Source organism: Channa argus, chromosome 3 (assembly GCF_033026475.1).
Source record: "Channa argus isolate prfri chromosome 3, Channa argus male v1.0, whole genome shotgun sequence".
NCBI classification, from domain to species: domain Eukaryota; kingdom Metazoa; phylum Chordata; class Actinopteri; order Anabantiformes; family Channidae; genus Channa; species Channa argus.
Window position 1 is genome coordinate 67557 of NC_090199.1, and position 14062 is coordinate 81618.

General features: G+C 41.5%; 2 protein-coding genes across 5 annotated transcripts in view; one reads left to right on the forward strand and one right to left on the reverse strand.

The window, feature by feature from the left end:
- Positions 1–36: 36 nt before the first annotated feature.
- Positions 37–6833, reverse strand: tmem178a (transmembrane protein 178a). Its single transcript, XM_067499736.1, has 4 exons — positions 6191–6833; positions 4753–4866; positions 3625–3762; positions 37–3314 (listed from the first exon to the last, which is right to left on the reverse strand). The coding sequence occupies exons 1-4, from the start codon at positions 6714–6716 to the stop codon at positions 3073–3075; spliced, it is 1020 nt and encodes a 339-aa protein (XP_067355837.1). The 5' UTR covers positions 6717–6833; the 3' UTR covers positions 37–3072.
- A 4277-nt stretch (positions 6834–11110) lies between these two features.
- LOC137123248 (mitogen-activated protein kinase kinase kinase kinase 3-like) overlaps positions 11111–14062 on the forward strand; it is a 34769-nt gene continuing 31817 nt past the window's right edge. For 3 of the 4 annotated variants that reach the window (XM_067496682.1, XM_067496684.1, XM_067496686.1), the window contains exon 1: positions 11112–11312. In XM_067496682.1, coding sequence (XP_067352783.1) covers positions 11217–11312 — 96 coding nt within the window. In that variant the 5' untranslated portion in view covers positions 11112–11216. Of the gene's footprint in view, positions 11313–14062 lie in introns of all 4 variants that reach the window. The other variant, XM_067496683.1, reaches the window with a different exon arrangement.

Here is a 14062-nt window from a genome sequence, read left to right on the forward strand (position 1 = left end):
AAACATAATATTATATAGTCTTGTGTAACTGTCTGACAGGAACAATTTGGATCTGTGGGTCATTAATAAGGTTTTAATTTGTTACCAAAACAAGAGTTTCTTCCTAACTGTTGTTGTCACTTTATAACTAATTTTACAACACATAAAGTCATTTATATTATCTTCAGATCAGAGAATATGTCAGATTTAAAACTCAAAATTTTGACATTCATTGTTATCAAATCTCCAACAATAACTTAGCGGCAGACTTTACTTCCATGCAGAAAATGGAAATACTCAAAGTGGAAATACCTCAAAATCGTATAGTTACTTTCCACCACAGGCTGTTTGGATTGACATGCAGTAGATAATTGTTATTAATAGTGTGTTCAGGCATCTTTATCTGAACCCAGCTGCAGGTTTCCTGTTGGTTCATGATCATGAAGTTTATGTAACTGTAGTTTCCATGAAATCACACTGACTGTAGTTCTCTGCAGGTCAACTGACAAGGTGTCAGTCTCAACAAACAGCTGATAAAATTAGAAATGTGTTGAGCTGCTGCTTTTACTGTGTACTGTGTCAATACAAATCTGTCAAATGGTGCTGTATGACTGTTGGACTTGCAGCAAGACAACCACTCCAAACACACTAATGGTTCTACCAAACAATGTTTAAAGCAAAAGAAATGTAATGTTTTGAATAGCTGAGTCAAAGTCCTGACCATAATTATGTTTGTGTTGTTTATTTACAGCTGGACATTAGGAAGCCGACAGAAGACTTTCAGTACTCAGCAGAGGGCAGAAGGGGATTCAAGGGGAGTATCACACTGTATGTCGCCAGAATGTAGATGGTGGGGTATTATGAGCAGCTTTTAAAGGGTACATCAGAGGGGTTATCAGAGTATTAGGGGTATAAAGGTATTACAGTAAAAGCCTTCTGAGGGTACTGGGGTAAGGGATGGGTTTGTAGGGGTATTAAATGGTACAAGAGCTGTTTAAGAAAGTACATGAGATGTATTAGAGAGTAAAAGAGAAAAGTAGGGGTAATTAGATAGTTCAAGAGGGCTTTCCAATAGGTTTGGCACAATATCAAGGGTTTTTTATAGAATATTAGATGGCTTCATAACTTCCTGGCATTGCAGTGTACACGAAGGGTATCACAGGGTTTTCCATTTATTTAAGAAGGTTTATACAGTACTGAAGAACGTCTGAGAGTAAAGAGGGCTGGGATGAGGTATCGAAGGTACAAGATGGTTTTAGCTATTACATGTGCGATATAATAGGGTTAAGTGGGTATATCCAATAATAGGGAGTATAATGAGGTATCAGAGTGTATCAAAAGGTATAGAAGAAGTATGGAGACACTTAGAGGTCACTAGACATACCTGAAGGTTTAACTGGTATGATGTGGTATGAGGACAAGGTGGGGTATCAGCAGAGATCAGAGAGCATTAGAGGATCTACGAGGGTACTAGGAGAATATAAGATGTGGGGGGTATCAGATATCAGAAGGATACATGTGATCAGAAACACCTGATCCTGATTATCTGCTCAACATGAATTCTGACACACCCTGAAAAAACAGTCACTGCCTATCAGTTTGTACTGAGGAAAAGACAGTTAGGGTGAGGGTATCAGAGGACATCACAAATACTTTAGAGGATATCAGGGGATATTAGAGGATATTCTGTCTTCTCCAGTATCTGAGGCTGAGCTGAAGACGAAAAAAGAAGAGAACAAGGAGAAAGTTCACTCCTAAATTCAACAAATAACAAAGCACCAAGCAGCTGTTAAATAAGACATCAGTTTATACACCTGATCATCTGCTCTCTTTCCTGGATCACTCTTCATGAGTTCAAATCTGATCTCAGACCAGTCGACTGAATCAGTTCCCTCGTTTGATGAACTAAGAGAGTATGGTTAAGTCTGGTCCAGATCCAGGTCTGTTAGAAAAGTTCCATAAGTCCTCAAACAAACATGATGTGGTTCATTCTGCTCGGGTCGAGTCAAATTCTTCATGGTTTAATGTTTGCAGTCAAAAACACTTTTATATACAGGTTCACATTTGATTTATGAACCCTGTGATCCAAACCTGCCATCAACACTAAGACACAGCTGGGCACCTGGGCACAGACTTGTCCTAGACACCTGCTTCACAACATGACTTTCTTACAACTTTCTCTGGCATTATAGTGTCTGTATTGGAACTAAATTCCCCATGTACGTTCATCAGCAGCAACACTGTAGTTTTACAGTATTTTTACCAAGGCCTATGAGTATAATAATAGAAGTTTCAATGGTTTGTTGCTTTGCTATAAAGATGTTTTTAGCAATAAAGTTATTTACATCCAGTCTTCCTATTTGACGATTCATCAGGTTGTTGAGTCTTATTAGAGTTGTGTGGACATGCTGACTATCCTTCCTCCTTTGAATGTCTGTTTGAGGGCTCAGATGTGGTTTTACAAGTCATTTTAGAACCAGGTTTAGGTTTCGGGTACTAGTGTGCGTAAGGGTACTCACAACTACAAAAAGACCATCAAATGTGTGTGATGCTGCAGCAAAGAATTTGTTTGTTTGTTTCAATCTGAATATGGACATCACTGCAATGCTAGGGTTTAGAGGGTTAATGGTTTAGAAATTGGTTTCGGGATTTAGGTGTGGAGGGATTTAGGATTTCAGGCATCAGCTGGCCGGTGGACCTGGATCTATAAGCTCTACACTGTGCCTGGATCACTGCTGCAGCTGATCTCAGAAAACCAACTGAATCAAGCATTTTCTGATTCACAACAAAATGAATCTGGTATTGTTCTTTTGCTCAGATATAAGAAAACATCAGACATTAGTTTGGACTCTGAGAAAACTGATATGGTCCTGGTCTTGTTCTGCAAAGAACCTTATATCAGGTCAGAATACCTGGTCATTTGAAACTTTGAGACTCTGACACAATGGAACCATGTGTTAAAACCACTAAAAGTCATTGAACACATTTTACAAACAGCTGTTGTAGTCCTGCAGCTCCACCTGGAGTCTGCACCACTCTCAAACCAGAACCAGCTCCGTATAATATGCTCCTTTTGGTCTGGTTCAGACAGGCTTAGACCGAGGATTCACGGGCTGTTTTGGATCGCAGAGCTCCGGCTCGGCTCAGGAAGGGGAAGGTGGTCCCAAGGCAGCCAGATGCTACAGTCAGACCTAGACTGGCCCATGCGCAGCAGATAGACCATCCATAACCGTGGTCCACGTCAGCTGGCAGCCCGTAGATGAAGGGGGGGTTCCTGGACAAGTCGTAGGTCACACTGGCTGCGTAGGTGCACAGAGAGATGGTGCAGAAGATCCCTGGGGAAAGATCAGAAACCATAGACCAAGTCAGCACCTGGTACCAAGATCTGACAGCAGGTTGTGGGATTCTGAGGAATGAGCAGTTTCTGGATCTTTTTTATATCTGGTTGTTTCTTTGCATGGTAGAGTTTTACCCTACATTAGTGGATGCAAAGCTTTTCAGAAAGAATCATGTCTGTATTTTGTTCAGTAAAAATCTTTAGTTTTTTTAAAGAGCTCAGTACAAATTTTGAACTCGTCCCCCTTGCTGAATGATGTAAATTAAGGCTGTGAGCAGCAGGGGGTGACACTGTCTCAAGGGAGTTACCTGCCATGAGGAAGAGCAGCCCGGATACATGCTGCGTCAAACTCTCCTCCCAGAAGAATCCAACTGAGGCAACAATGCTGCCACAGAGCAGGACGGCCGCCGCCATGCCCAGGAAGCCAGCTGTGATCCTTCGCAGGTCTGAGCCAGATAGATACACACAATACACATAAGATATTGTTTACTAATCATGTATACTGTAATATATAAAAAAATACTATTTCATATGTAAAAAAAATCTGAATATTTAAGAGTATAAAAGTACAGACTTAAAATATGAATATTATACAGGAGCACATAGTACCTCTATGAAGTACACAAACTGAATACTCAAACTTATTAATTTACATTTACATTTAGTCATTTAGCAGACGCTTTTATCCAAAGCGACTTACAAGTATTCAGAAATTTAAAGTAAAAATAATATGACATGAGAAAACTTCAATGAAGTACAATTACCTCAAACTTTTATTCAACCAGTGTACTTGAAATTAACATACTTGCTTCCTATCACTGTATATGAACAGACTGTGTTAAACGAGGAAACACAGAAAGCGTTGCTGTGGTAACTGCCTCTGGCTCACCCCACCACTGATACATGAAATGGTCATGGCAGATTTCTATGGTAACTGGTGACGAGCAACGAAGAAGACGGCTGACAGCCAGATAGCTTGGTTATTATAGAGCCAGTCTAATGTTTTTATAAAACTGACAATAATCAGTATTTAACAGCAGAGACGTCATAAACTGCAAAATAATTAGAAAAAATGTTTGCTGGTACTGTTGCATCTCAAGAGGAGTTTCTTCTTCTGTGGTTTGGAGACAGTTCAGCATCAAATCAGATGTGAATCAAACATAATAGATTTTGGTCAGAAACTGAAGCATCATGAGGAGGAGATGATGCAGACACTGGAGCATCTACAGGACTGAACTGCTTTCGTAGATAACCAGTGGTTCTGCCTTTGATAGAAGGAGAAACCACAAGAACCAGCTGAGAGAAATGATACTGATTAAAACCTGGCTACAACATTCAGGTCCAGGTTTTCAGTTAGATTTTTTACTCTGCATATGTGCGTGTGTGTGTGTGCCTGTGTGTGTGTCTGTGTGTCTGTGTGTGTGTGTGTGACTGACGGAGCAGGTGCCATTCGTCCTGCTGGATGGTCCTGGTCAGGTTCAGGGGGATGTTCCTCAGTCTGATTGGCTGAGAGAAGTGATATTTTACAGCTGTGCAGCGATCTGCAATACCTGCAAAAGAAGGGTGAGACAGACAGGTGTAAAGGACATACCTGCTGTGAAGGGGCAACAATAAATACAACTGTGTAACAGAAGTCTGACACTGAACCGTGACAAACTAAACCTGGTGGTTCCAGGTGTATGATGACCTTTGAAGATGCCATAGTGATGTCATCAGTTGTGGTTTGTTTTCTACACAATGACACCTTGGTACCAGGTCCTGACAGTACGTGAAAAAAATAAGGACCTGGTTTGGATCTGGTTTGAACTTGTCCCTGACATCCGGATTCAGACAGGTGTAAACCCAATTCACAGACTGCTCATAGAACGAGAATATGTGTTTTTGGGTCGATGAATCGGATCTGATCTTGACTCAGCTCTGGTCTGATGCAGCCTAATGAAAGGCTTAATGTGATTTGTACCTCAGCTCATCTCAGACCTCAGGCTCCCAGCTCGGCAGCTGGCCACACTGTGCCAAGACCTGCAGAGACCAGTCCAGCCCAGTCTGAGGTCACTCCAAAAGACCAAACTGAAACCAGTTTAACCATCAGTCAGAGACACACTGAACCTTAGTCTTAGACCGATCAAACAACAAACTGCGAATCTTCAAATTATTTCTACTGTTGCTGTAGTTTAATAGTACTGCATTGAAAAGCAGTAGTACAATATAAAACTTACAGAAGAGATAATGATGATTGGTCATCGGATTGCAACATGGACAATTTCAGGTGTTTGAAGCTTCCCTAATACTTCCAGATCTACAAAACTTTATTACAGTATCATAACCCATAATGTAGTACTTACAAAATTCAGTGACATCTAATTAGCATTATTGTTATTATTATTAATTATTATTCTTAGTTAGGGACTCTAAAACTATGCACCAATACCTGTACAGTACCCATACATTATAATTATTTTGAAGGAGCCACCAAAGTGGTGAGATGATGAACTGTGTTGACTGTGAGCATAAATTTAGTTGAAAATATTTTGTTTCGTTGAAAATATCAGATGAACTGTTGAGTAGTTACGTTTTTATTCATAGAGCCTGTTGTAGTTGCTCAAAGGTATTTGGACTGCAGGCTGCTCAAATATTCCAGGTGTGTGTTATGGCCGAGGATGGAACCCAGCAACTGGTGATCTCGCTGGATCTGGACCCTCCAGTGTTCAATGTCCACTTACTTATGGATCTCAGTGTAGTCAAGTAAAATGTATTATGGGTAAGTAAGGCTCCACCAGCAGTGTCACTGTAAACACTGTACAGGTGTGCAAATACAGTATACATTATGTAAGAAATGAGCAGTACCAGTATAAATGTATACATGCAGAGACTGACCCCGGTCAATGAGCTTGTCGATGTCCGGGTCCAGGCTCTTGAAGTAGCACTTCCTCCAGAGGCCGGAGTGTGTGGAGAACAGCGGCCTGCCGCACTCGGTCTCCAAAATGCCCATCCCCAGGATGGCCCGCCAGTTCTCCAGCAGCTCCTCCTCTCTGCTGCCCACATGTACGGGCTTCATCAGCGCCACGTCCCGCTGCCGCGCCCCGCCGCTGCCCGTGTCCACTAGCGGCAGGTGGTAAATGGGCATCTCCCTGTTCTTCTGGTCATTGGAGTCAGATCCGTGTCGGTCGCAGTTGTCCTTGTGTCTCCGGGTATCGGTCTCGTACCAGTGGTCGGTGGAGATGGCGGTGACCAGCAGCAGCAGGGACAGCACGCTGAGCGCCAGGCTCACCGCGGACACCGTCACCGTCACCGGCTGCGCTCTCTCCATGTTGGGACCATGGACCGAGCCACTCCCGGTCCCGGAGCAGGTCCCGGATCTGCCGTTCGCTCGGTTCCCGCAGCTGTTTCCGTTACTGAGCATCTTCTGCTGCCATCCTCGCCTCCATCAGCCGTTCACCGTTTGCCCTCGAGAGCGCGTTGTCATGCCGACTGACAGAACGAGCGACGTCAAGGTAAGAACAGGTACAAGCACCGGAAGCTTACTGAGTCTTCAAAATAATTCATTGCTGCAGAATAGGAAGTTTTAATGAAAAGAGTAACGCATTGATTTGCAGACATGTTCTTTAAACACAAATTCAGCATTTTAAACACATGTTCAGCATCTTGCAGGATTCCTTAAGTTTGAAGTTAGTAAATATAGTTTGGTGGACATGAAGACTGTTTTTAAACATCTCTGCTGAAACACATATTTTGAACAGAAAAGATAGAATACGCTTCTGAACCAAAGTGAAGATGTTCTTCTTTCACACCATCAGTAAAGTTAAAAACAAACACTTTTGGTTCATTACATGTCTCAGCTTTACAACAATAAGTATTATTTTCATCTTATTATACAGGGACTGACAGGAATTACACATACAATTAACACATGATGATCACATAACTGGCGCATGGACATGAGGGACAAATGATGGACAAACATTTGAGATAGTGGACACATGGTGAATACACGGCTTGCACATAAGGGACACATGATAGACACTATGGAAACACGATGAACGTGGTGGACAAATGATAAACACAGTTTAAACACATGATGGACACATGAGGACACACAAAGAAGATATGATAAACCCATGATAGGAACGCGATGAATGGCTGAAGTGCACATAATGAACATAGTGGACACATGATGAGTGTGACTGAAACACAATAAACCAAGCTGGACATAGTAGTCTGATGGAAAGATGATGAACACCTGATGAACATAGGGGACACATGATTAACATTATCAACATGAAATAAACACACAATGGACGTGGTGAACTGATTGACACATGAAGAACACATCACTGATGATGATGATGGACATGAAGAATATGTGATGGATACAGGATACATAATTGCCACACGATGAACCCACGATGGACACATGAAGGACACATGATGGTCATCCAGGCCAATCAGTTGTAGTCTTTTCCGGGCCTGGAAAATCCTTGGAAGTGATCCTGAAAAAGAAAAAATCGGTTTCTAAAGAGTGACAGTTTCCTGTGATCTGGTCTACGGAGTCTACCATCATTGTCATGGAAACAATAAGACCAAGCAATGGTCAATAATTTGTGATGATGTGGTGTATTTACAGTTACAGTTATACTAATCATGTTTAAGTGAGATAAAAATATTTAATTTGTTGTAGTTTGAGGACATCACTTAGTCTTATTTTGAAACATGAGACAGGAAGTTCTGAAATGAGGTCCCTGCAGACTGGATGGGCATGCATGCTTACAGTTAAAATCTCCAGGATTTGTTGTCACTGACTTGATAAAACTATAGCTGAGGGCAGTGGTGGTTCCAGGCCACACTGGTGATCTAAAGCTTAAATCTGTGGGAGCGGTTAGAAGGACTGAAATCAGATCATTGTTGGTAAAATGTTAATGTGAACTGCAGCAGTTTGTTCAGTAATAAATCTGATGAGCTAAAGGTCTGACAGCTGATACTTGATGCTTTTTTAATGGTGAAGCTGACCATCCTGTTCCCAGTTAGTGAAAGACAGACTGTGAGACTGACATTCCCAGCTTGTTAAATAGATCCAGGAGTGAATGTTGTACCAAAGGTTTGTGCTAACAAAAAGTTGAAGTTTTAATTTAAATCTATGCTAAATCTATGAGAGAAAAAGGAAACGAACAACAAAAAGCCACAACAAAACATTGGGCAGGTTGGTAAGACCAGTAGCTGCACACTGGAAAACACACAGCTCCAAAGCTGCAGAAAGGGACTGAGGAGACAGAGAGAGGGGGACAGAGAGAGAAGAGGACAAGGGGGGGGGGCAGAGAGAGGGGGGGACAGAGAGGGTGGACAGAGAGGTAGAAGAACAACAGGACAAAGTAGATAGAAAGTTGATGTCACGCAGTGGTGACATAAAAGTTTGGGGAGACAAGCTGGTTCTGACTGAGCAACTCTTTATTAAAAAGAAGGTTTCAAGCCTGGTCCCAAAGGTAGAGAGGGTGTCTGTCTCCTGAATCTAAACTGTTCTAATAGAACTCTGATGATTAAGCTGCAATCCAAAAGTTCATGACACTGGTTTAATAACTTCTACTAAAGGTAGAGGATTGTGATCGTCATAAAGGCATTTTTAAATTAATAAAATGTATGTCATGCCTTTCAAACTTCATACAGTGATACTGGGGTTAGATCTTAAATCAAATATAGGGTAACAGTAGAACACTACAGAGGTAGCACACAGGTTATATGCTAATCCTAACTATGATGATGTGACAATGGTATTGTCTGAAAACTGAAGCTCTGTTTCCCAGCTGTCAAAGACATAGCCTGCTAATAACCATGCCTCATAGAGTCTTTTAACCATTCTGACACAAATACAACTTGTTCACTGGACAGTAATAAGAGTTTTAACCAGTTTCTATTGTAGTGCGACTTTTGCCAGCAGCGCCATCTGCAGGTCGCAAAATGTACATGAAGCTTTAGTGTTATTTTAATAGGAAAAATGAACGAGATGATGACATTAACCATATTGTAGAGGACACTGGTAAAAAAAAATCAATTCATAGACATGGGTGTAGACTGAGGATTTCATGATGAGTCTATGAGGATTCATAAAATACCTTTAGAGCTTAGTGAGGGTTTGCAGGTTTAGAAATGTGTTGAATGTTTTTCTCTGCTACTTAAGTGCAAGATGATCTAATTAGCTGAAGCTAAAGGTTATTCTGGACATCTTTATCCTTAAGGAGGGACCAGGGAGAATTTAAGGGGCAGAAATGGTAAATTACCACTTTTATCCAAAGCACTTTACAATGTTGATACCTAAATTGATCACCTGACCCAGCAGGAGGAACTTGGGGTTCAGTGTCTTACCCATGGACATTTCGACATATAGCTGGGAGCGGGGAGCAAACCACTGACCCTCTGGTTTGTGGACGACAGTCTTACCAACTGAACTACTTGCCAAATGCTTAATCCTTTCAACTTTGCTAGATACTGTTTCATGTATTGTAAATATGCAATGAAATCAGATGCCTTGAAATTGATGTTCCCATCGATTATTTTTCATCCACCTCCACGTGACATCCTGAGTTCTATTTGAGCCGCTGAAATGAGTTTCCTCCGTAGGATCATTGGGAATCGAGCATGGGACTTTTTCCCTTGGCTTATCTAAGGCTCGGCCCCTTATGGGCCCCTCAAGGAAGATTAATAACAACTTCTGGCATCAAGTCGGCCGTTACCAGTAATATTTTATACTTACTAATATTGCACAGCTGAGGTGGCTGTAGCTCAGTTGGTAAGGGAGTTGTCCACGGACCGACCACAGGGTCAGTGGTTCGATGGTTTCTCTGGGCAAGACACTGAATCCCTAACAGCCCATTTCCATCCCCAGCTGTGAAGTGCCAGTCCAAGCCTGGTAGAAATTTGGGAGAGTTGCGTAAGAAAGCGCATCTGGCGTAAAAACTGTGCCAAATCAAGATGCGGACAATGATCTGCTGTGGTGACCCTGAACTCACGGGATAACCCAAAAGGACTAAAAAACAAAAACAAAACTAATGATGCACAGCTCAAGCTTCATGAGGCTGGTGTTCTAACACAGTTTGCTATCTATGGACCTGTGCTTCAATGGCCTTTGAGGTTAGGCTCAGGGTATGGGCTGGAGTTACACCCTCACAGTGCCAGGGTAGCAGACCTTGACAAGGTATTAGAATTTGACAGAACACTGGTACAAAGTCAGACAAAAAAAGACAACAAAAGCTGAACTTTAAACACGTATTCTGGGCCCATTTGTAGTAAAGTCTGAGTGTTAAGGGTTTCAGTAGAATCACGTTTCTGCGATAATGGTCTTGCAGAGTTGGATTATTTCTGTGGTGAAAACTCATGCAGGGTCTGACTGTTGCATAAATCTGTGGTTCAATTACATTTATTTACCAGAGGGGAACAATGTATCAACTGTGATCCAGGAAGCTCTAGAATAATAATATCAAATGTTTTTTTTATTTATTGGTGTGTACAGTTATTTATTTGATGACTATTATATTTTGTTTTGTTTAATATTTTTTCTTTTGAGTTTTATTTATATTTATTATCCTACTTTGATTAGGATGAGAATTTATCTGTTTTAATGAGAACTTGTTTTTGACAAGTTCTAATGAATAATGATTATTATAATAATATTATATTGGTGTATTTTCGGGTTTGGAGTAGATATCCATTTACAAGCTGAATCAGTACACAGAATTATAATCAAATAGAATCTTATTTCTTTATCTACTTTCCCGTTGCCCCTGAACGCATCTCCAGCCAGTCGCTAAGTGGTACTGTGCGCATGCTTCGTGCTGGCGGAAGCCATGTTAAAGCTGTATTGACAGTCTGGGTCTAGTCTTTTAGTTTGGGTGGGTGCAATTCTGGATCCGATAAGATGAGCTGTTTTGCGTACATGTCCCGCAGAAACCCGCAGGAGGACTTTCAGCTGATCCAACGCGTGGGTAGTGGAACGTACGGTGACGTCTACAAGGTACGAACGTCGACATCACAGTTAGCTTACCAACAGTTCCTTAGGTGTGTTTATCTCGTCATTAGACGTCAGGTAGAGGTGTGTGTGAGACTTGAGAGACCACATCCAGCTGGTGTATATACTAAGAAAATACACACGTTCACTTCTACTATTATCACCACTTATGCTATTTTATAGTATTTTTAGCAGTAGGAACACTACCACTTTTATACATGTACATAAGTACATGGTCATACAAATACTCAACCACTACACATGTAGTGTTCATGCTGCAGGTGGACGCATGCTAAATTTCTCACTACATGTCCTGTCACCCAAACACAAATTAACACTGTATTGGTCACATTCCTCCTCACTATTAACTCGTGTGAGCCAACGTGAGTTTTCTCTAGGTTTGTTCTACTTTATTCTATATTCACTTTGTCTTCAAAGGTTAGGTACATTAAGAAGTCTATGTATTAGTGTACTTATGACATCATCTATTACATCATATAGTTTCCTTTAAGATGGTTGCCTTTGACGTTACTAACCAGATGTCATGAAATTTGGTTCGGCACTGTTTAGAGCAGGGGTCTCAAAATCAATTTACCTGGGGGCCACAGGAGGCAGAGTCTGGGTGAGGCTGGGCCACATCAGGTATTCCAAAAAAAAAAGTTTTGTTAAATCTAATCTTCTCAAACGTCATTACTAACTGTTCTTTAACTTCCATGGGTTCTTCTGAACGTGAACATGAAGGGTCTTCTGAACACGGCTTCTCTTGCCTACTTCTTGCTGCCAGAGACTTGGTAGCGCTTCCTCTCACATAGCTGAGCCACATTTGGCTTGAGGAAGGAAGCAGTTGAGACCCTCCGTATGGCTTGAAGATGATAGTCAGTAAGTCTGGACCTGTACTTGGACTTACTGAAGTTCAAGTTAGAGAAAAACCTTTTGCACAAATATGGTGAGTGAATGAAGACAGAGGTTCACTTCTTTTCTCTGATTCAAGTGAACTACAAGCACACACACAAAATTATGGTGCACATTAGGTATGGTAGAAAGTACCAGGATAGCGAGCGCAATAAAAGCTACTGGGCTGTTCATTGTCAGCTGGGACAGTGGGACACAATTATTTATTTCTTAAATACAAACAATGGGATGCAGCCACGGAGGCGTTATTTACTGGCTTTTATTTTCTATAATAACCCCATGGATTCAGCGGTACGTCCAAGCCAACACTGATGTTATGTTGACAATATAACCGAGGCGGGTAAGAATACGATGAGGTTCCAGCCTGACTCCGAAGTGGGACGGCGGGTGGGAGCTGGCTGAATGGTCCCATTGAAGGTCCACTCCCCTCTGTGACATTGTCAATGGAACATCGGTGTTGGTTGTTAACGCCGGTAACATTGACTTCGTCCAGCTCGATGTAAAACATGCTCATTTCAAACACCGTAAGAAGTAGTAATTCTATGATGGTTATGTGACGTTACACGTGCGCCTCCATAGCTGTGCAAAGTTTGACTGCCTGTATCAAGCGCAGCCGATGGCCTACCCCCCAGAGCCATATACTCCACTGTGATTGGTAGGTTCGTTCAGCTCCAGCTTGCACAAAAAAGGAACCTTCCACACACAACGTGGTGAGAGCATGAGAGCTATTCGTATAAAACTCGCAGGCCCTCAACGTTTTCTGTGTAAATGCTTTATCAGCTCAATTGTGGAACGTGGAATTCAATAAATGTTTGGTGTTTTGTAATACAATGATCTCTAGAGTAGATAATTGCTCAAACGTGGTTCCATTGGGTAAGAAATTCTAGAGGTGTTCCTTCAAGAGCTTGAAACATCTGATCCTGATGTGAAAAGAAATGTCCAAGTAAATGTTTTTGCAGCTGAAGAAAGCCCAGACACAATGCAAAGGTTGACAGAATACTGCTCATCATGGACACACCTTAAAAGGGCTGTAGCATAGTTACTCAGATTGAAAGATACACTTCTAACTCTGTCCAGAAAGAGAAAGGAGCTATTGTAAAGTACACTATATAGCCAAAAGTATTCGCTCACCTGCCTTTAGACCCATATGAACTTTAGTGACATCTCATTCTTAATCCAAAGGGTTTAATACGATGTCGGCCCACTTTTTGCAGCTATAGCAGCTTCAATTCTTCTGGGAAGGCTTTCCACGAGGTTTAGGAGTGTGCTTATGAAATACATAATATACAGTGCTCGCAGTCTTTGCTCTAATTCATCCCAAAGGTGTTCTATCGGGTTGAAGTCAGGACTCTGTGCAGGCCAGTCAAGTTCTTCCACACCAAACTCACTCATCCATGTCTGTATGGACCTTGCTTTGTGCACCTGAATTCATTTATTTGGATGGGTGAGCAAATACTTTTGGCAATATAGTGTATTTCCCAAAATGAAAAGAATGAAGATAAACAATGTCTTCAGCTTCAAAGAAGAATGCTACAAACTACAAAACAACTATAAAACAACTCTTGTTAAGAGAAACCTAACTGTGGATGAACTGTGGAGGAAGCAGAATTGGAAATAATTTATCATTGCCAGCGCAATAATTTTCAGGAGGAAATATCTGCTCTGCTAAAGGGAGAACCTGTGAAATGTTACATACATAAACATAAACATAAACATAATCCAGTGCTTCAAGATGGAATTCTCCATGTGGGTGGTAGGCTCAGCAGAGCTGCAATGCCTAAGGAATCCAAACACACTGCCATTCTGGCTAAAGATCGAGTGTCACCGCTCATACTTCAGGAAAT

What these genes read in the sequence shown, in the direction of transcription:
- tmem178a (XM_067499736.1), bottom strand. Translation starts at nt 6,716, where the DNA reads ATGCTCAGTAACGGAAACAGCTGCGGGAACCGAGCGAACGGCAGATCC. An exon ending in GGACGAATGGCACCTGCTCC is followed by an intron (nt 3,763 to 4,752) that starts GTCAGTCACACA and finishes TATCTGGCTCAG; the next exon opens with ACCTGCGAAGGATCACAGCT. An exon ending in GCTGCTCTTCCTCATGGCAG is followed by an intron (nt 3,315 to 3,624) that starts GTAACTCCCTTG and finishes ATCTTTCCCCAG; the next exon opens with GGATCTTCTGCACCATCTCT.